At 41.0% G+C, this 23,159-nt stretch overlaps 1 protein-coding gene across 1 annotated transcript in view; it reads left to right on the forward strand.

The window, feature by feature from the left end:
* LOC139632081 (sodium/potassium-transporting ATPase subunit beta-3-like) overlaps positions 1–23,159 on the forward strand; it is a 29,812-nt gene that overhangs the window by 3,044 nt on the left and 3,609 nt on the right. Inside the window, exons 3-6 of the mRNA XM_071496823.1 lie at positions 256–354; positions 625–812; positions 1,245–1,295; positions 1,706–1,792. Coding sequence (XP_071352924.1) covers positions 256–354; positions 625–812; positions 1,245–1,295; positions 1,706–1,792 — 425 coding nt within the window. The remainder of the gene's footprint in view (positions 1–255; positions 355–624; positions 813–1,244; positions 1,296–1,705; positions 1,793–23,159) is intronic.

Here is a 23,159-nt window from a genome sequence, read left to right on the forward strand (position 1 = left end):
TGTGAAACACTTGAGGAGAGCTGCTGGACATGTTGAAATCAAAGTGAAGACATCTGTTGGATAGTTTTGAATCACTCTGAGGACACTTACTGGACAGGTGAAAATCAAAGTGAGCACACCTGTTGGACAGAACTAGCCTAAGCAGTTGTTGCTGGATGTGTTTTCACTGTGCTGTTAAAATCATTTTTCAGTTCCAGTCATTCTGTTTTCAGTGATTGATTACTGATTTCAATAACCCTAACCCTTTATTTGTAGGTTTGGTGATTCGTCCTCATGTAGCGGAAATCTCATTCAACCGCAGCGACCCAGCAAACTACAACCAGTACATCCAGCAACTGCATGACCTCCTGCAGCGTGAGTATGAGCACACACATCACGTTAATCCTGAGCTTTGTCTTCAGAAAACAAATATTTTTTGAAGTTTGTGTGAATCACTGCTGGGTGTTTAGCAATGTGATCTGCCCCCAGTACACATGCTAATTGGCTTCCTCTTTGAATGAAGAACAAGAAATCCCTTGAAAGCTGTGACCTTCACGATAAAAGTCCAGTTTTTCATGGACGAGAAACTGATGTTTCTCCTCAGTCATAAAAACACTAAATATTATGATCTTGTTTTATTTTCAGAATATAACGACAGCATTCAGGAGCGTAATGACTTGTGTCTCGTGGGTGAATACACTGAACAGGATGCTGAGCAGATAAAGAAAGTTTGTCAGTTTAAACGTAGTACACTGCGTCAGTGCTCTGGTCTGCCCGACACCAGCTTCGGATACGCTGAAGGGAAACCCTGCATCATTATCAAGATGAACCGGGTCAGCAAAACACTCATTTTCACCCTTACTGTTTGACAAGCTGCAAAAGTAATTGTACTTATGTTTGTTTACGACATGGAACGCAATAATCTTAGTTAGTATGAATTAAAAATTAAGAACCAAGTGGAAGTGATGGACACCACATTATTACCTTTATTTTTAAACCTGAGGTTTATATCATGTCTTATATCAAGCTGACTAAACTACAATCAGCTGTGTGTAAATACTCTGTGTGTAAATACTCCTCCAGATTTTAGAATGACTGTAGTCAGAGTCAGGATCACTCGAAGGAGTGACACCATGGTTACTAGCAGGTTGATATACATGGAGCTCTGATTTTGAAAGACTTTTACTGTGCCACTAATTTCACAATGAATAAATACAAATATTATAAAATCATAATAAATAAAAGCAACATCTGTTTGTCTGCAGGTCATTGGACTAAAACCACGTGGAGACCCCTACATCAACTGTACTGCCAAGGTAACACATACAGGTTACACACACACACTGTACACACATGATACACACGCACAAAAACACACAAACACACACATTATACTAAAATTAAAACACACACTTTTCTAACAGCTTTCCCATAATGCACCTATGAAGCTGAATGACCAACAAACCTAAATATATAGACAATGAGAAACACTTTAGTTCTGGACTGGCTGACAATAGAAAACCAAACATGGGGATGTACAAAGAGAAATATACAAAAATATATATATATATATATATATATATGCATATGTTTCTTTTTCTCAGATTGGTGAGATTGCATTGAGTTAGTAGATTAAATCTATTCTCATTCCCTTCATCATATGAATTATTTATATATAATTATCATTATATTTAAATAATATACTTGATCCCTCTGTCTCTGTTAGAGAGAAAATCTGTTACAGATGCAGTACTTCCCATCTGAAGGTCAACTGGATAAAATGTTTTTCCCATACTATGGAAAGAAGGCACATGTGAGTAAAGACTGTGATTAGTTTATGATGTTTTTGCTTTGGTTTATTATCATTATTATTGTGTGATTGCTGAAAGTAATGAGCAGTGAGAATGAACAAAACATGATAAATCCTCATGAATACCTCAGAAACTATAAAAGCCACAAACCTGAAAGTTGATTAACAATTTCCCCATACTTCAGTGCCCCACCTACATAACAAAGTAGTAGCAATAGTGGCACCATGTGGTGAGAATCAGCTTACAAATATTGGAAAATCTTTTGTCTCATATCTCGGCAACTCTGTGGTATAGAAGAAAAATTCTGGCCTCCATGGACTACAGGGTTCCTGTGGGTCATTAATATGAAAAATAAAAATAAAATAAATAAAGGAAAATAAGGTCTTAAAAGCTCTAATATTTACTGTAAATTTGTTGTATATTAAATTTGTAGATTATATATTGTTTAAGACTGGTAGAAAAAAACAAAGCCAATAAGATTAATTTTGTAAATCAGTTTTATTATGGTGTTTCATGCCACTTGTTACACGCTGATGTGACTTTGTTACCTGGCACATTTGTTTTTAAGATGTGGTTATGCTGACACGTTAGGAGGTACTAACCTAACAGAGAACAAAAGGAGAATAAAACACAAAATAAAAGAAATCATTTCAGCATTATTCTTAATTGGAACAATGCACAGGTCTCAATTGGTCTTAATTTTAATTTATTGGGGTCTTAAAATCTATTGATTTACCCCTTGAATAAGGCTGAAGAGAAGGCCACACCCATTTGTGTCGTTTGCTGGACACTTTTTTGAAATGCTTCACACAGTCAAAAGTTGTTGTAATAGTGCCACTCATGGACAGCTAATGATGTTTTCTCTGACTAATACTTAATTGGTCAGACAGTGGGCCCAAGGGCATAGGTTTGATTTGTAAAGTGGAGGGGACATAAATTTTTCATTGTATTTCCTGAAAATCTCAATATAGGCAGGAGCGACACTAGAAATTTTGGGCCATATAAAAAATATAATATTTCCAAACCTCTCGCACTATAGTATATAACATCTTGCACTATAGTGTTATTTCTAGCAAAAGGACATGAATTTTATGTCTAAGAAGATGTGAAATTTATATTTATTTTTATTTCTTATATTTCTTATATTTATTTTTAGGAATCCATAAAATATAGGAGTTGAAATTTTGATGGTCCTCTGAACACCACTGTAAAATGTTGTCATAGAAGATAGATCTACTATCATCCTGCTATTCCTTTATTTAGCATTTAGCTAGCCAGAGATCTACCTCAACTGTAGCTATAGGTATAAGTCTAAAAAAAATGTTTATGTCTTGGTGCTGGAAACTCCCTTAATAACCAAACAGAAGTATAGTTCATCCACCTCTCTCCATTTCATAATTCACTATATGCAGAACTTTTCAATTAATGTATGAATATATGATGCCCTATAAGAAATGCACTGAAGACATTTTAGCAGGCTAAATGTAAATTTAATATAGAAATGAGTTTTACTCATTTGTTTGTCTACATCTTCAACATGGCTATATGACCATCACCTCTCATATTATTACCTACACCTACAAGCTCATGTGTATGACCTAAAAACATGCCTTCGTCTGTCACTGACAGATACAAATTGTCCACATATTGCCTTGAGATCCAGTTTGTCCATCATGTCTTTATGCACATGGCAGACTGCAGCATTGTTAAGTCGCTCTTGTGGCATAGTTGATCTCAACCATGTATTTAGCCTTCTCAGAGCACTAAAGCTCCTTTCAGCCTCTGTAGAGGACACTGGCACTACAAGCAGCAGCATGACCAAGGCCTCTACCTGGTCGAACAGACCCCTCACCTCAACTGGCATGCCTCTGAGAATATTGGCTGCATCACAGCGACCATGTGTTTTTAAAAGGAGCATTTGGAGTTGGAAACCTCAAAGCATCCACCTCCAGCTTAAGGTATGGTTCCACAACTTCTGACACCTTGCCTGTGAGGAGAACTGTTTCCAGTTTGTGGAGGGTTTCCAAATCAACCTAACAAAAGCGGTCTTCAAACTGCTGGTCTACAGTGTCTAACACTTTGTAAAACTGAGATCTGTAAAACTCTTCAGCAGATTTAGCTACATACTTTTCTGCTTCATGACAGTATCTCTTTGGTGGCTTCAAGGTCAAGCGAGCTGACCATGGCCTCAGCATTTTGAAACATAATGTGGAAGCTCTCCTCATTTCTCTTGGATTGTAGGGATGCCCTAACATATTCCACAGCTTCTCTCATCCCAGAAATTGTTTGTGTCTCTTTCTGTAATGATTTATTTAATGATTGTCAACACAGTTTCGTACTGCCTAAGAACAGACTGAATTGCTTTTTAGCAAACTGTCCATCGGGTTGGACATAGTGGCTTTATGGCAGTGTTTGATTCGGGTCCTGCATTTGCAACAACATTGCCTTAAACTTTCCAGATTGGTTGCTCTGGCACCCTAGCTCATTGATCGGAAACAAAGAGTCAGAGATTATGGGTAAAGCATTACAAGCAGTGCGTGCCACAGTGCACATAGAGTGCCATAGGTTGACGTCTCTTTAACAGACCCTGTGCGCCATAAATTTTTCCTGCCATGGGGTGCCTCAATGGCTCACCTGGTAGAGCGTGTACCATTAAGGGTTTGTCCTAGCCAAAGCGGCCAGGGCTTTGAATCCGACATGTGGCCCTTTGCTGCATGTCACCCCCTCTCTCTCTCCCCAACTCTCTCTCTCACTGTACCTATAAATAAATGCATAAAAAGAAATGTCCTACCATATTGGCTGCACCATGATAGGTCTGATCACGCAAGCTGGACAAAGGAAGATACATGCTTTGAATGACATCTTCAGCTACTTTAGCTATCTCTTCCCCTTTGGTCCCTGAGACCTCATATAGTCCCACAAAATCTTCATGAGGAACCAAGTCATGGTCTACATTGCTGAAGCATATGGACTCCTGCTCTTTCCTAGTAATATCTTGATGGCATGATCATTGATGTGACATCGTGATCATGCTGTACTGCAGAACTGACTGAGATCTTATTAAAGTTGCAATCTCTCTGACAATTGTGTTGCCAAATAAGCTCAGGTGTTCATTTTGAATTTGGGGACTGGTATAGTCATGTGATTGCAACAACCAGAGTTTTAAAAGCTGGGCTTAATTTCCCTCGCTTGACACACGGCCTTGAATAGCAATACCCTGCCTAGCAAGGTAATGCACTGCATTTGAAATCTTTTCAAGACAGTGCCTAGCAGCTTTCTGTTTTTTCTCCCAAGACCTGGAGAGCTGAGCATCCTCAGGGGTTGCTTCTTGGGCATTGACATGGACTGCATGATGGTGAGCTTTATTCTGCTTGTGTTTCTCAAAATTAACAAGTGCATTTTTCCAGTTTTTGTAACCTCTTGTAGAAAATGCTGGGTCTGCATTTTTTGCTAAATTGCTGTTTTTGACCTATGCTCTAATGCAATCAGAGCAAAGCACGGCCTTCAGAGATGAGCAATAAGGAAGGAAGGGATAAAGCTGGTACCACTTTGCTTGAAGTGAACTTGTACTTGAGGGTCTATATATTTGGGGTCAGGTTGATTTGGCTTGGTGCCAATGTCCATTACACTTTCTTTTCCCTGAAGTTCCTTGACACATTCACTCTCGCTGTCACTGTGACTACCACTGGTCCTGTCACTGACATCTTCTGTATGTGTCCTACAAATAAACATATTTTGCATTTGCCACTCTATACTTATGCCTATATTTGTTGTACAAAAATATTTATCAGTTCCATTATATAACATTACAGCTCACGGTTGAAATGCTTACCTGGTCACCTCTTCCTCCACTCTCTGCCTGGCCTAGGCTCTCTTGCTCTCTCTCTCTGTGTCTGGCCTCATCTGTATCTGATGCCTGTATGGACAACCACTGTGTAATACATTGTAACGTAGGCCTACAGTATTTTAAATTGTGGTCTTGCACATGGGATACATTTTAGTCTTATTGTTATCTTTTAATTGTGACTTTAAAAGGGCCAAGGCCTGTTCTAAAGCACTTACAAAATGCAATGAGAGAAACTTGTTTAAAATAATGCTGAAACTTGAATTACCCTAACCATAACATTACAGCTCAGTGTAAATTCTTACCAGTTCACTTCTCTATTCTCTCGTTGTCTGATCTGGGCTTTCTCTATTTCTTTTCTTGCCTGATGTCTGTACAGCAAAGCAAAATGAAATTTGCCAGCTACGGTATCTCTTAATGTGGTGGTGATATCCTAACGTTACAAATAGGTTATGTTGAGCTGCTATTAGCTAATGTTATAACATGCCTAACTATTTCTAGTTGTTCTTTGCTAACATTGGCGGTAAATTTATTACAAGGTCTAGATTGCCACGATGGTTGACTATCATTTATATCACGGCATAAAAAATTATGTGTTTGGTGTTAGATTCGACACCTGTCCCCCTGAACAACCTGTCTCAAATGAAGTTATCAAAGATTGTTTGAACATCAATCGTCTCTGAAGTTATCTCTCCTGGATTGTGCATCGACTGTGTTCTTTCAAATGAACTGCTCTGGCAATCACATCACTGCACATGTAGGCAGGTCAAAGGGGGAAAGCACCAATAGAATCACTGTTTCCTCTGCTGTGGAGATATGAGGATGTTAACCCTTTGTGAGCCGATGGGAATTGTATTTCATTTAAATGCGATGTGTGAAAAAGGGGTGGGGACAATTTTAGGTAATCTCAAAAGTGGTATGGACACATCACCACCGTCCCTACCATAAATTACACCCATGGGTAGGTCTGCAATTAAGACCCAAAGTTTCTGTAGCTCATTATTGGTCCAAGCTTTATCATCATTATAAATCTTTGTAGATATCTTCAGGCCGTGTTTGGGAATAGATTTACCATAGCATTTTGACCCTGACCCAATGCCAAAAACGTGCACCACAAAACTTATGCACAGAATGTAACCAAATTTGGTGAACATGATTTGGGATTAAGAACTAACCAAAATCTGAAGCGTCATATTGATTGGTGCAATCAATGACATGGCCTGTTCATTATTATTTGTCATTTTTCACTTTTGCTGTGAGCTGGAATGCAAGAGACATGAAACATTCAGTTTCAGTTTTATTGTCATTCAGACATGTTAAAAACATGAAGGAACGAAATTCGTTACCCAGGTCCAGCAGCGTACAAAATAAATAACATTTAAAGATAGACCCTATAATAAAAAATTAAATAACCTAAAAGCCCATGATAATAGAACCCATAGTTAAAAAACCAAGCAGCATGTAGTGCATGATTTAACAGGGTTAATCAGAATAAATCTGATGCACAAAAAATGCACAACTTAAACACACAAGAAACACATGTCAAACAACAACATAGATTAATGGAAAAAAGAAAGCAAAAGAGAGAAAAAAGAAAAAAAAAATCAGGTATGTCTACAGGAGGATTCAGGTGATTTCAATGAATTAATAAGGGAATAGCAAGGCTCCATCTTTTGATAAACACATCTCTCTGCAGTCTCAAGAAGTATGTTATTTGTTCCATCTGGTAAATTTCCCATACCTTCTCGGCCCACATATGTTGGGGGGGTCAGGTTTTAACCATTTAATTGTGATGCATTTCATTGCTGCTGTTAGCAATATATGGAAAAGATATTTTTTGCTTCTTCCCACTAAGCCAACTGGTGTTAGATCCAGTAGTGCCAGTCTTGGATCTTTTGTTAAGTTTTGGTGAAATACTACGTCGAGAGCGTCAAATACCTCTTTCCAAAACATGTCTAATTTTGGACATGTCCAAAATATGTGGGTATAGTTCCCAATTTGTGAACCGCATTTTCACCAACATACATTCAAGTATGTTGGACCCATTTTTGCCACCATTTCTGGTGGTCATTATTATCTTCAATTTGAACTCCCTCCATGTATTTGGGTTGGTTACTACATGTGCTTCATTGCATATCTCTTCCCACTTGTCCTGTGGTATGACTGTGTTCATCTTCATTTCCCATGTCCTTTTTATCTGTAGTGTATTGTCTGAAGTCATATCTAGAAATATACAATACAAATGACTTTAAATAACTTTACCTACATTTTCTTTTTGGACTTTGATCAAGAACCCTTCAATTGGAGTAGGCTCCAAGAATTTAGACCACTCTTTATGTTTTATTAGAAAATGTCTTAATTGTAAACATCGAAAGATATCTGTGTTAGGGAGCATGAATTCCTCCTTTAACTGTTCAAAAGATTTAAAACTGCCTTCCTTATGGAGTTGGTGTATATTAGAGAACCCCCGATCTGCCCATTTTCTAAAGCCTGCATCTATGTGGGAGGGCATAAAATCCTTTATAAATCCAATATGGGTTAGTGCAGAGATCAACTTAGGCAATCTAAATGACAATTTTATTTTCCTCCAAATTTGTAATGTGACACTAGTCCATTCTCCCATTTGAATTCCCCCTAGGGGGCGCCTAGGAAAGGCAAGGCCTGTATGGGCTTAACCCATAAACTTCTTTCTATCTCAAGCCATCAAGTACCTGAAAGATCACAAATCCATATATTAAAGGTTTTAACTGTGCGGCCCAAAAATAATATCTTAGGTTTGGGAGATTGAGGCCTCCATATGGTTTAAGGGGTTTCAGTGTTTTTAGTCTGATTCTTGATCGTCTCCCTTGCCATATAAATTTTGCAATGAGCCTGTCCAATTCAAATGTGGATTTAGGGATATCGATAGGAAGCATCTGAAACGTATAAAAAAGTTTGGGCAGCACATTCATGCGTACACTTTCAATACGGCCAAGCAGAGACAGAGGAGGAGTTGACCATCACTCTAGATCCTTAGTAATGTTTTGGATTATGATTTTATAATTAACATCATACAATTTATCTAGCGATGAGGGGATTTGAATGCCTAGATATTTAATGCCATCTTTTGGCCATTTGAATCGACTCTGGATTTTGGTCGCTTGCGGTATTGGATGTCCTATATCCATAGCCATTGTTTTGTCTACATTCACTTTATACCCTGAGAAGTACCCAAATTTGGAGATAAAGTCATTTAAATGTGGGATTGTTGTAACGAGTTCAGCTAGGTATAAAAGCACATCATCTGCATACAGTGATCATTTATGTTGTTCTTCATTTATTGTCAGCCCCTTTATGTTATTGTTATCTCTTATAAGTTGTGCGAGTGTTTCCATACTGATATCAAACACCAGAGGTGACAAAGAGCAGCCCTGTCTACACCCGCGTTCAAGAACAAATCAATCTGATTAGAATATAGTATTTGTACCCACTTAAAGTTAGGTCCAAATTGGAATCATTTCAATGCTTGAAACAGGTATTTCCAAGAAACTCGATCAAACGCTTTTTGGGCATCGAGAGATAAAATCATTGCTTCCTCCTCCTTTACTTTTGGATGGGTCATTAGATTTTGTAATCTTCTGATATTATTACCATAATATCTGCCAGCTATGAACCCAGTCTGGTCAGGGTGAATGATTTGTGAGATGATTAAATAATAAATTCATTAATATAGCCATCTGGACCAGGGATTTTATTGTTTTTCAGAGTGAGGATTACCTGTTGTATTTCTGATTCTCTAATTGGTTCGTCTTGTTCTTTTGCCATTGACTCAGACAGCTCCTTTAATTTTATATCGTTCAAGAATTGTTCCAATTCATTATCGTCTTGTACAGAAATTTATAAAGTTCTGCTAAAGTCTGTGAGAGCTCATCAGGTTTTGTAAGTACTACTTGCCCTGTTACCCTGTTCATAATATTTTTGATTGGTAAACCTCAAATTCCCCTCAATCTTGTTGGTGATTAAAATATTCAAATCTATACAAGGTTGTTTGAGCTCATTAAGTAAGTCCAAGGTTGGAGTCTTTTTATGTTGTTGTTCAAGCTTATTTAATTTTCCAATTCAATTTTTTTCCGTCCCTTTTCTTCTTTTTTGCACTTGTAAATGAAATAATATGACCTCTCAAGTACGTCTTGGCACAGTCCCATAGAATCACAGGGGATGTTTCAGGTATGGCATTTGTATCCAAGTAATTACTTAGTTCTGTTGTTACAAATGAGACAAATTCCTTATCATTTAGGAGTGATGCATTTAATCTCCAATGTTTGACTGTTGGTCTCTGACCTATATCCCACAATAATTCTAGAAGCACATGATCTGACAGTGCTGGTGCTGGTGAAAGCGTGGCAGAATGTCCATCAGTTTAGCCTGGTTAGAGTCACCTGCTACCATGAAAAAAAGCCTCTGGGTGCTTGGTCTGGAGCTCACAGATGTGGTCATGATGTGGTGCTGATGTGGTGCTGTACTCACGTTAGCACTCAGGAAGATATAAACAGCTACAATATACACAACTGTAAACTCCCGGGGCAGGTAAAAAGGTCTGCACTTCAGCAATAGCTATTCCACAAATTCTGAACAATGGCTGCTCACCGAACTACAGCTTGTGCACTAGCCTTTGTTGATGTAAACACACACGCATGTTTTTCCCGACAGGTGGTTACGGTCGGCTCATAAGAGGAGTAGCCCGTCGATCTGGTAAGCTGAGTCCAGCATGTTGTTGTTGAGCCATGTTTCCGTTAAGAGAAAAGAGCATTTCTCTATAGCTGCTCAGTCAGAGTCGTATTAGGCCCATCTTGTTGTCTCACTAGCGGACATTAGCCAGAAAGCGTGTTGGAAGAACAGGTCTGTTGCTAGCCTTTAGCCTACCTAGCAAGCCAGCCCGCTTGCCTCTCTTCTGTCTCCATGTGCACCGCTTCCCTTTTCTCCTGAGCCGGTGTATCTTGCTCCACCACTGTCCTCAAAAGCCGCATTCTGCCCAATACTGCTTTTAGCTCTTGTTTGATCACTATGCTGGGAACAGCAAGTTGAAGGAGTTCAGTCGAATTGTACCTCACTACACATTTTCCCAAGTTAGTGAGTTCACCACCGGTAGCTGGCTGCTACTGCTGCGCGCTGCCAGAGTATCATAAACAGAAATGATGTGCAAATGCTTCCCATGAAATGTGATTGCAACCAGCCAGGACAAGACACTCTACAAAGAACACTCTTGGACAACAAGCTCCTCCATGATGGATTTTCTAAAATACATTATTGATATGTCCTCCTAAACAATAGGTACGATTGTTACCAAATCAACACCACAAATCTTTTCCATATCGCCCTATAGAATAATATTTATTAAGGTTAAGTGCATATATTTGTGGAATTTCTCTTCTTGCATGCATTTTGCAGTGAATCATTACTTATTCAGTGTGTTTATAGTGGAGGCCTAACAGTGATAGAGTAATAAATGGATAAGTCTTAATGGATTAATGTTGTGGCAGTGTAGAACTCACTGTTAATGTCACAGCCTAATCTTTGAAAACCGCTATATTGCAGGTATATATCTAGCCCTAACCCTAACTATATATCACCTTTCATAATTATGATTGCTGATGAATTACACACACAATCAAGATGTTCATTTTGTCACGATGAGCAATAGGGAGACCAGTGGTAATGCATGACAGTAATAATTTTACTCTCTGCAGTAATAAGTGCAAAAGGGATAGAATCAACAAATTGCAACTTGCAGCTAGTAGCTTAAGAGAGGATGAGAAGCTTTTAGACCAGATGAAATAACCTAAAAGATAAAGATAACAGTAAGTCAAACCCTAAGCCTACACAAATAGTGTGTGAACCAGGACAAACTCTATGTTGACTGAACCTCTCTCTCACTCTCTGTTGCTGTGTTAACCTTACTGTTCTCTTTTGCTCCAACAACTAACCAACAAACAACAATGTTTTCTTCTTTGCTGGAGTTTCTCTTCTGGATTGTTGGTAACAGTGGCAGTTAGCATTTGACAGTTAGGTAGTTGTTTTGATTTTGAAAATATATAATTTGAAGGTTGTTTTGCAACAATGTTGCCAAAGAAAACGGTGTTATAAGTTACATTGCTAACACTGTGCTACATTACAGAGAAATAAAAAACTGTTACAATGAGAATTTAAAATAGAAATTTTACAAATGACCACGAACTGAGCTGCTTGTTAATGACACCAGCAAAGCTGTAATGATTCTGAATGTGTCGGAACAACCAGCAAGGAGAATGCTAGGTGGCTAACATTAGACTACTTAGATTTTCCAAATGATGAGCTATATTTAAGGTCGGTTTGCCTTCACAGTTTGCATGTCAGGATCATCCTTTACCCACACTTTGGATTTCCTGCCTGACAAACTACTTTGTAATTACTGTAACAGACTATCCTGTGTTTACTGGTTGTTTTGATATTTGAGGAAGTGTGACACAAGACACAAGTAGGTAAAAACAAAGAAGATGTTGCTGTTGTTCTACATCTCAATTTCCCATTTATCATTTCATTGCTAAATAAGCTCAGTTGAGCCCAAGATGCTCAGTTACATTAGCATCTCATAACAACAATGATCAGCCATGTAAATGATGTCGGTCATGTGTATAGTGTTTAATTAGAAGTGCCAGCATCTTTTTTTCAATAGTTCCCAATGAGAAGAGAGTGTAAGTGGCCCCCTGGAGAAAAAGTGCAGGTGTTTCGGGGCACTCCTCCTTGTTTGTGTGGCCACTCTGAGCACTTCTAGTTAAATATATCTTTTTAAAACTTCATGATATTTTGTTCAGCATCTCTGTTTAGGGACAGATGATATCCTGATCTACTTTTTTAGTTTGTTCTGTGCAGTCAAGTCAAGTCAGTTTTATTTATATAGCGCCAAATCACAATAGAAGTTATCTCACTTTCCAAACAGAGCAGGTCTAGACCTTCTCTTTATAGTATGATTTACAGAGACCCAACAACTTCCACCAAGAGCACCACTGGGTCACAGTGGAAAGAAAAACTTCCTTTAAGAGGCAGAAACAACAGGCAGAACTGGGCCATCTGCCTCGAGCGTGCAGCATTTCTTTACATTGTGTTATGACTCAGTTTACTCTGCTTGTTGTTTGAAAAGAAGTGTTGTTGTGAGACTGCTCAGAGTATGTCTGTGAGGGGGCAGTTTCACCAACAGCTCACACAGGTTTCTGGGTTCAGCTCCTGGATTTTGAGGAATTTGGAATAGAGGGACTCCCTCTATTCTGGATTTAAGGTGCTTAAAAACTGTGAGTCCTCTCTTTTGAATGTTAATTATCAGTAGGTCACTGTCTCTCTCTCTTTCACCCACTCACACTCTCTCTCTCTCTCTCTCTCTCTCTCTCTACCTCCCTGTCTCTTTCTGTCTCTCCTTGTCTCTCTCTCTGTCTCTCTTTCTCCCTCTCTCTCTCTCTCTGTCTCTCCCTGTCTCTCTCTCTGTTTCTTTCTCTCTCTCTCTCTGTCTGTCAGAGTGCATGCTGGGAGCAGGTGTGAGATCGTGTTTGTTGCTCAGAGTTTTTCTCTCATTATTTCTGTATTTTTCTTCTTCTTTCTTGTTTTATTTGGTGATTTTGTTTCTCAGTAGTTTCACTGTAGTGTGGTGAGGGGGTTTGGGTTTTTTTGTGGGGTGTTTGGGGGGTTTTCTGTGGCGTGTGTGTGGATTGTGGTGGTGGCACAGACGGTACCAGCTCAGATGGTCAGCATGACTGTTGGTTCCAGGCAGGTGAAGCTGACTTACCGGCACGCCATCAAACTGGCCCTAGCGGTCAGCTGCCAGTTGGAGGAGTGCAGCCAGGTGGTGGGTGAGCTGGTCGGCTACAACAGCGTGAAGTCGGCCTCCAGGATGAACAGCATGGTGGTGATTGTTTTGGACAGTGTAGATAAAGTGAATCAAGTTGTAGAGAGCGGGGTAGTGATCCAGGGGACCTTCAACCCATTCTCTCTCTCGTTAAACCTGCCAAAAAGGTCACCATCTCCAACGTCTCTCCATTCATACGGAACGAGGTGCTGGAGAAAGATCTGGCCTGGCACAGTCAGCTCCTGTCTCCGATAAAGTTGATCCTGCTGAGCTCTAAGTCTCCTCAGCTGAAGCATGTGGTCTCCTTCAGACGGCAGGTTCTCATGGTCCTCAATAAAACCGACGAGGAGCTGAATCTGGCCTTTAGATTTTAAGTGGATAACTTTGATTACACTGTGCATGTGACCTCCAAGAACATGAGTGTTTTAGATGCGGGATGGAGGGGCACCTTATTTGGGCCTGCCCAGAGAGGGAGGGGGTGAACCAGCTGGCTGACACAGACACACAGTTGGAGGAGGACAGGTATGTGGACAGAACGGACAGTGAACAAGTGGAGACAGGTTGAAAGAGCGAGTGGGACAGACAGCCACCAGAGTGGCAGTCAGTGCTAGAGGAGGAGGACGAGGAGGATAGTGGTCGATGAAGACTTGATGAAACTGGCTGCAAAAAGAAAAATCACAGAAACTAAACAGAACAGTAAGGCTAAGAAGGCCTCAAAGGAGAGACCAGGAGTCTCCCAGTCCCAGGTCCAGGACTGTGTCTCAGACAGTGATGGGTCCAGTGCTGAGAAAACTGTCATGGAAAGTGGTTATGCTTTAACTCGGATTATAAAGTTTCTGCAGGACACAAAGGGCTCCAGAGTGAAGGTGAAGCATTTTCCCTCACCTCAGACTGTTGTTAGACTCAGTCAGATTTCACATGAAGAACCCAGGAGAACCTGGACAGTCAGGTTTTACAGACCAGGAGGTTTTTAGACTCAAAAAATCTGATCCAGAAGGTCAAAAACCAGATCCGTGAGGATGACTAAATCTTTGTTTCTAATCTCTTTCAGCCTATTTTTGTTCTATCTGTTTTAAACAGGTGCAACTTTAAACTGGGCACATTAAATGTAAATGGAGCAAGACACATTGGTAAACGAGCCTCTGTTTTTAGTTTGATCAATGTTAAAAAGCTGAATGTCACATTTATCCACACTATAACAAATTTTCCTGTAAAATAACAGTAAAGAACTGGCAGCAGGGTTGCCATTATGTTACTGTAAAATTAACATTTTTTTTACTGTCATTAAAATTTACAGTTTTGTACTGTTATTGAAAAATACAGCATTCAGTTTTTTAAGATTACTTTTGCAATACTTTACAGTCAACTAATTTATTTAAAAATACATTATCAGTCTTCACAAAATCTACAAACTACAACAAAATGTGCTTTGTGAATTTAGAACAGATCAGCATGTTATTGCAATGTGAAAAAAACACAGCTTCTTAATGCACTTTGCCTTTTATTTTAACATGAATTTAGATTCCCTACATTCGGACAGTGCCTTCTTTCTTTTGACTTTTTGCTGAAAATATTGACATGAAACTAGCCACAATATAACAGTTCAGATAATGAAACAACAAGAACAAACAAGACAAAGACAAATTTCAGACGAGAATAACAGCGATTCAGACTTTCTACCCTGTAAGGGAGAGAGAAAGAGGGTGAGGTTGTGAGGGAAAAAGAATTAAAGCAATGAGACAAGCTGGTGTCTTTGTGTGTGTGTGTGTAATGGGACTGAATAATTTCATCATTTTAAATGAAGTCCCAGTGAAAGTCCATCAGTCTTCTCAGCAGAGTGGATACATGTGGGTTGACTTTTGTAATTTTTTTGCCGGTGGCTTTGCCAGTTTTTTTTGACAAGACTTTGCCCCGTCCAGCCTTGGTGCCTCACTCAGGGTTTGTACCAATGAAGCGCCTGAAAAATAATAGTGTCTCTTCAGACAGTGTAAAAATCAAGTTGTGTAACTCACTTACATTAACAACACAACAAAAAGCAGAAAATGTTTTGTTCACAATAGCATACCATTGAAAAGATAAGAAACACATGTTTCAGTGAAAATACCTAACCTTTGGATGAATTCAAGAGTGCATGAGGCCTCTTCTTGGTATTTGAGATTGAAGATGTAGAAGGTGGAAAATAAGGCAGCAAGCCCTGTCAAGAAGGTGGGTTGGATTCCCTCACATATTACATGGCCCTCAAGGCTGACCATCCAGCGCTGAATACAGCGTCCTGCTGTTCCACCTGAAACATGACAAAGAATTGTCCTGTCAAATTTTTACGGATTTTCAGTCCGTGTTTGAAATGATTTGTGTTGAGTTGCGAAAAATAATTTTAATCTCTATGAACATTCTATTCATAATGGATTAGTTACAGTTACTGCCTCTGATTTAAACGGTCCCCAATATAAATAGCAGCACAGTTTTTATTGTTACAAAATAGTAATTGTGATATAAATGTGTGAATTGTGTTTGCCTTTTGTCAAAAGAATAAACTGCTTTGTTTTTTACGCTCCTACAACCATGTTACTGTCAGAGGTGCTTTTGATAAAACAATGGGTATCTCCAATTGTGCTGATGTCTCTAAACATGTCTCTAAATGTAACGTTTTTTAGTAATTGTGAACATGTATTGACTATTCCTCCAACCAAGAGAAAGTGTAAACATTTGAAAACCAACAATGCATTCATATAACAAAAGAAATCAGAGAATGTTGTTGCTTGCCTATTCAGTGATGTAAACATAGCAAGCAGTATCAGACGAGGAGTTGCAGGAATGGAGATTGTCCTCTCAATGTCAGCTGTAGTGGCAGATTCCTAGGAACAAAGACAGCAAAATACCCTTGATAAATTGACACATGGCATACACACATACACACACACACACATATATATATATATATATATTTTTTTTTTTTTTTTTTTTTTTCAATGGAAACTTGCATCTGCATGAAGAACTAGTCCCATGGTGTTCTCTGAGAAATGAGTCATCAGAACTGGGTGACAAAAAAGGACAGCTCGACATCTTCACCCAGAGAAAGAACTTCCTTGACTCCTGCATAAAATAAAATAAAATATGTGTGCCCACAGATTACCTTAGACATGTAGGAATCATCTGTGAAAATTTAGCTAGCTACTGAATCATTCTTCATCCCATGCACATATTCAGTAGGCTGATGAAAACAAACTGAAAACATTGCCAATATACTTTGCACCAATTTCCGAATGTAATAAAACTGCTACTCACCAAACAATTTGTTCGATGGGGATGAATACAGAGAGGCACAGATCCACATTCCCATGTGTAGTTTGGTTTAAATTTCCCACAATGCAATTTCCCACAATGCAAAAAATACAACATGATACTGTGATTTAGATGGTTTGGATGAATGATTAGCGGTGTATTTTAGGAAAACAGTATAGTTCTGTTAAAAGAACAGTAAATTACCAAATTTCTGTTTGTATTAACAGTAGAGTGATGTATTCAAAAATAACAGGTTAATACTGTTCTGCTGTAAAACAGCAATTGCTAACAGTGCAGGAAACACACAGCACTGTGGACAATGAATGTGACTGGAGGAGGGAGTGGAGCGGACAGGTTTATTTTAGCCATAAAAGCAGCTCCAGTGGGGAAGTGGGGTTTTATTTTCTAGAGATTTTATTCCAGTTTCTGTTGATGTTGAAGATGTGATGGCAGGTCACATTTTAAAGGTAAAGGCAGAGTTTGAGAAAGTGAAAATGTTTTTTATAAATGTGTATGCTCCAACCGCAGGCACAGAGAAGCTGGCTTTCCTGCACACTTTAGGTGAGGTGGTCCAGAGGTGCAGCAGGGAGGAGTATTTAGTTATTGGGGGTGATATTAACTGTACTGAAAATCCTGCGTTAGACAGAAATCACCCCGAACCTCATGCTGCTTCACAGAAACTGTTAAAGAGACTGATGGAGACCAATGAGCTGTGTGACGTGTGGAGAAACTTCCATAGGAAGCTCAGACAGTTCACCTGGCTCCACTGTAAGGATCACCTCCTGTCCATGTCAAGACTCGACAGGTTTTATTGTTTTAAGCATCATTTTAGTGTTTTTAGAAATTGTTCTAGAAAGCCGGTGGGTTTTTCAGACCACTCGTTAGTGAAGGGCTGTGTGTTCATTAACAACATCAGGTGTGGGAGCGCATACTGGCATTTTAACACAGCAATTTTATCTGACAAATGTTTTAGAACAGCTGTTAGTGTTTTTTGGGGATTAATGTAGACAAACAAAGTCAGATTTTAGCTCTTTGCAGCAGTGGTGGGATGTGGGGAAAAGCCAGATAAAGACTCTGTGCCTGCAGTACAGTCATAATGTCTCTGGGGACCTGGTCCAGTCTATCAGAGACCTGGAGAGAGAGGTGGTGGAGCTGCAGACTTTGGCAGACTCCACAGGAGAAAGAGGACACGTTGAAGTCCTCAAAGGAAAAAAACGTGTTAGCTGACTTGCTGGGCGTGCCCACCGGGGGCGCTATGGTACGCAGTAGGTTTCAAAACGTTGCTCTGATGGCTGCTCCCTCTCACTTCTTCTTTGGCTTAGAGAGGAGGAACGGACAGAGGAGGTTGATGCATTGTCTACGCTCTGCTGATGGGCAGCTGCTCCAGGACTCTGCAGAGATCCACAGATATGCAGCTGATTTCTATGAGGAACTGTTTCAAACTGAATATACTGAGAAACCAGACATGCTGTCTTCCTTCCTCACTGGTCTGCCAAAGGTGTCAGCAGAGGCAAACAGCTGGAGGCCGATGTCTCCCCACAGGAACTGTTGGAGGTGCTGCAGAGCCTAAAGCCTGGGAAATCTCCCGGTCTGGACGGTCTGCCAGCAGATTTCTACAAAGCCTTCTGGTCAGTCATCAGTGAGGACCTGCTCAGCATCCTCAGGGTCCTCTGCTGAAGGGTCGGTTGCCCCTGAGTTGCAGGAGAGCGGTTCTCACCCTCCTGCCAAAAAAGGGGGAACTGCAGAACCTGAGAAACTGGCGAGTGTTCCTTTCAAAATGCAGAGGGGCGTCAGGCAGGGCTGCCCTCTCTCAGGCATCCTGTACTGCCTGGCAATAGAGCCTCTCCTCCAGAAACTGTGAACAGGTCTCACTGGTTTTAAACTCCCACATTTTAATTTGGCTTTTTTAATTTGGCAGATGATTGTCGCTGTCAAAAACAAGGATGACATGAACTTTTTAATCAGCTGTGTCCAGAGTTTTGGTGAGATCTCCTCTGCCAAAGTCATCTGGGGAAAAAGTGAAGCCCTGAGAGTGGGGGATGAGCTGCAGGAAGTTAGACTACCTGGTGGGCTCACCTGGATCCAGCTCCAGTTCATACAGACGCTGCCCTCCTGGACCTACAGACCTCGTGTGGAGGACCACGGCCTTTGCTGTCCTGGCTCTGTGCTGGGGACTGGGACTGGAGGAATCCTTGTTTTTAATGGACCTGAGGAACCACAGACTGAGAGACCTTCCAGGATTTTATCAGTCTTTTTAAAATCTCGGGACTTTAAAAAAAAGAGAGACTGCAGAGCTGGAACTCGCTTTTCTGAATTTTAAAAGAACCTGTTGTGTTTGGGACTCATTTTAATGTGAGCCAGGCCATGGGACCTTCTGTTTCAGAGAAGTTCCTGGCTGCTAACGTCACCACTCTGGGACACATGGTGGACCTGGGTGGACCACACATGGACAATGCTGCTGCTCTCTGCTCTGCCGTCGGGGTCTCCTCAGTGAGGCTCATCAGAAACATGCTGAAAGTCTGGAGAGACCAGCTCTCCACAGAAGAATGCTCCGTCATGGTCTCACAGTCTGAGAGGTCTATTGAGGTCCACAGACCCCTTCCCTGTAGAGAGCCTGTCTGTGGATTTTAAAGACTGTCCTGGCTGGTTTCTCACACACGGTGTGTCAGGACCCATACATCTCTCTGACACAGGAGGGAAAACGGTGTACAAACTCCTGGTCAGGGTGATTAACAAAGACAAACTGAAGGGTCGGGCCGACACACCACAGAGGGTCCACCTGGGTCTAGGTCCAGATGTGGGCCCCCCATGGAGAGCACTGTACAAACCACTGTTAACTAAAAGGGAGACTTACAGTGGAGGCTTTTACATGGAGCTGTTAGTGCCTTTGTGTGTGTTTTAAATCCTTGTGTAGATGAAAGGTGTCCTTTCTGCTCCCTCAGAGAAACTGTTTCACTGTTTCCTGGACTGCAGCAGGCTGCAGGGTCTGTTCCTGCTGCTACAGAGGCTGTTTCATCTGTACGCAGAAGTTTTTAATAAACACATGTTCATCCTGGGCAGCAAATACAGACAGAAAGACAAACACAAATGTCAACTGTTAAACTTCCTTCTGGGTCAGGCCAAGATGGCTGTTCTCCTGAGTTGGAGGAGAAAGATGGAGGGGTCAGCTGACTGTGATGTAGAGAAAGTCTTCATCTGGATTATGAAGAGCAGGTTAAACATTGACTCAAACTACTACAGCATGATGAAGGATGTAGAGGCATTTCAGAGAGTTGGGTGTGTGAAAGAGGTTCTGTGTTCTGTTTAAGAAGAGAAGCTGCTGTTTGGACGATTGTTGGTTTAGTGTTTATAGGTGGGTGTGTGTCTGTGGGTGTAGGTTGGGGAGGGTGTGTGTGTGGGTGTTTATGCTAATATATGTTAGATATGTACATGTATGTATACATTTGTACCATGTGTATATATATGAATATATGTGTGTATGTGTGTGTAGGTATGTGTATAGGTGTCTATATATATGATTTGAGTGCAATCTGTGGGTGTGTATCTAATTTAGTGACTCGGGACATGTCAGTTTGCAGGTGCAAATATGGACATGCAGCTCTTTTTGCATCCCAGTTAGAGGTCAGATCAACTCGGACAATTGCTGTGTTGCTTAATAAATGGAGAGCAATTCTCGCAGACAGTGAGTAGACACTGTTGAGTCAGTATTGCAATGGCTCTGTTAAATCTGATGAAAATGATGTTGTCCCTTCAGTGAATATTTCCCTAGATTTTAAAGAGATAGTTGTTTATTATACGTGGGGTTGTGTGAGGTAGTCATGTATAGTCAGTGTGTCACCTGCAGTAGATTCAGACTAGTTAGGAGAGACAGCGGGGAACACGGCACACTAAAGGCGTGTTTCCACCAAGCAGTACTGTTCAGTTTGGTACAGTACGGTACACAATTATTTGTGTTCCCATTTGTGAATGGTACCAAAACAACCGACCCGTCCCGTACCATTTTTTGGCACCCTTCTGTTGGGGTACCCAGCATAATGGTATGGTACCAAAAGGGTGGATATGTATATATACAGTATGTGTGTGTGTGTGTGTGTCTGTGTGTATGTATTTGTATACATACCTGTATAATTTTTTTTTTTTTTACTTTTTTTTTTTTTAGGTGGGTTTTTTTTTGGGGTGTTTTTTTTTAGTTGAATTTTCTTTTTCCTCATGTTGTGCTTTAAACATTGATTTTTGGTTAATTAAAGAGAGTTGAAAAATCAAAAATCTCTCCCTATCTCTCTATTTCTCTGTCTGTCTGTATGTCTCTATCTGCCATTATCCACCAAAAAATGATATAAGCTGAAATGCAGCAGTTAATGCTTATCTCTCTATTATTAACTCCTTGAACCTGGATGTGGATTCTAAATTATAAAAAAAAATGTTGTATGAATGAACAGATTTTTGGATTTATTCATTTAATTTTTATTTATTTACATCTTTTTTTAATCTAATATGGCGCCGCACAAGTGGCAGCATGTTCAGGCAGCTCTTGCTCATTGTTGAGCTTTTTTCCCTTTTTCCCCTTTTCTCCGACTTTAAATTGTATTTTTGATCAACGATCAGCTTCTCTTATTCGCGCACTATGGACACGCGTAATCTTGCGGTGTTCGTACTGGCTGCTCGACTGTTTTTATTTTCTCTGTTTACTCCCGTGTCTGGAGACCCGGCGTGCAGCCATGGCTCCATTGTTTACACAGGGGAACAGCTGATGGCACTCCGTAACACAGCGGTGTTACCCGAGGAGAGACCCGACATTCCCCGTAAGCTGAGGAGGAAGAGACGGGGAAGTCGTGGCGGGAGGGAGCGACGTGCCAGGAGAACCAGCCCCCCCCAATTATAATTGGGGGGGGGGGGGGGGGGGGAATACCGGGAGTGTAGCATCATGGTGTTCACGGAGATATGGCTAACCGCGCTGACACCAGACACTGACGCTGCGTTGGAAGGGTTTCAGCTGATACGGGCGGACAGGACAAAGGAGAGCGGTTAAAGGAAGGGAGGGGGACTGGCTGTGTTTGTGAATGATAGATGGTGTAACCCTGGGCACATCACTGTCAAAGAACAACTCTGCAGTTGAGACGTTGAGCTGCTAGCTGTTAGCATGAGGCCATTCTACCTGCCGAGGGAATTCTCGCATGTTATTGTGATAGCAGCGTACATCCCTCCCTCTGCTAACGCGGATGCAGCATGCAATGTCCTCCATTCAGCTACCAGCAGGCTGCAGACACAGCACCCTCATGCCCTCTTCCTTATCTCTGGGGACTTAAATCATGCCACTCTGGACTCTATTCTACCCACATTCACCCAGTATGTCACATGCCCCACCAGAGACAATAAAACACTGGACTTACTGTATGCCAACACGAAGGAAGCATACAGCTCATCACCTCTCCCTCCCCTGGGGAGATCAGATCACAACCTGGTGCACCTCCTCCCTGTGTATGAACCTCTTGTACACAGGCAGCCAGCAGTCACCTGCACAGTGAGGAGATGGTCTGACGAGGCTGAAGAGGCCTTAAAGGACTGGTTTGATTCAACTGTGTGGGAAGTACTTTGTGATGACCACGGGGAAGACATTGACAGCCTGACACACTGTATAACGGACTACATCAGCTTCTGTGTGGAGAATGCCGTTCCCACCAAGACTATACAGTACTTTTCCAACAACAAACCCTGGATTACTTCTGACATCAAGGCTCTCCTCAAAAAGAAAAAGAGAGCCTTCAGGTCAGGAAACAAGGAGCTGAAGGATGCACAGAGGGAGCTGAGGAGAAAAATCAGGGAAGGGAAGAACAACTACAGGAGGAGGATGGAGAACCTGCAGCTGAACAACATCAGCGGAGCCTGGAGGGGCCTTTAAACCATCTCAGGCTACAAGGGACCCAACTCCCAGCCTGTGGGGGACAGGAAGTGGGCAGATGACTTGAATCACTTCTTCTATAGATTTCAGAATCAGAATCAGAATCAGTTTTATTGCCAAGTATGTTTCCACATACAAGGAATTTGTTCTGGTGATTGATGCAATTGGAGGATCTTGGAGGTTCTTGTAAACAACAGGTTTACACAGTTTTAGTTTCTGCCTGTATGTGGGAATCAGGTGGCCCATGACATGGTCAGAGTGGCCCAGTGCAGCCCGGGGGACGGCGTGATAAGCACCACTGATTGTGGGGTAACAGTGGTCCAGAGTGTTCCCCTCTCTGGTCGGGCAATTAACAAACTGTCTGTATTTGGGCAGTTCGTGGCTGAGGTTACCTTTGTTAAAGTCACCAAGGACAATAACTAAGGAGTCCAGGTTGGTCCGCTCCACACACAGTATCTGCTGTGGCCTGTGGTGGGATGTAAACACCGACCA

Source organism: Trachinotus anak, unplaced genomic scaffold, assembly GCF_046630095.1.
Source record: "Trachinotus anak isolate AG129_WGS33_773 ecotype Australia unplaced genomic scaffold, CSIRO_AGI_Tana_v1 ptg000014l, whole genome shotgun sequence".
NCBI classification, from domain to species: domain Eukaryota; kingdom Metazoa; phylum Chordata; class Actinopteri; order Carangiformes; family Carangidae; genus Trachinotus; species Trachinotus anak.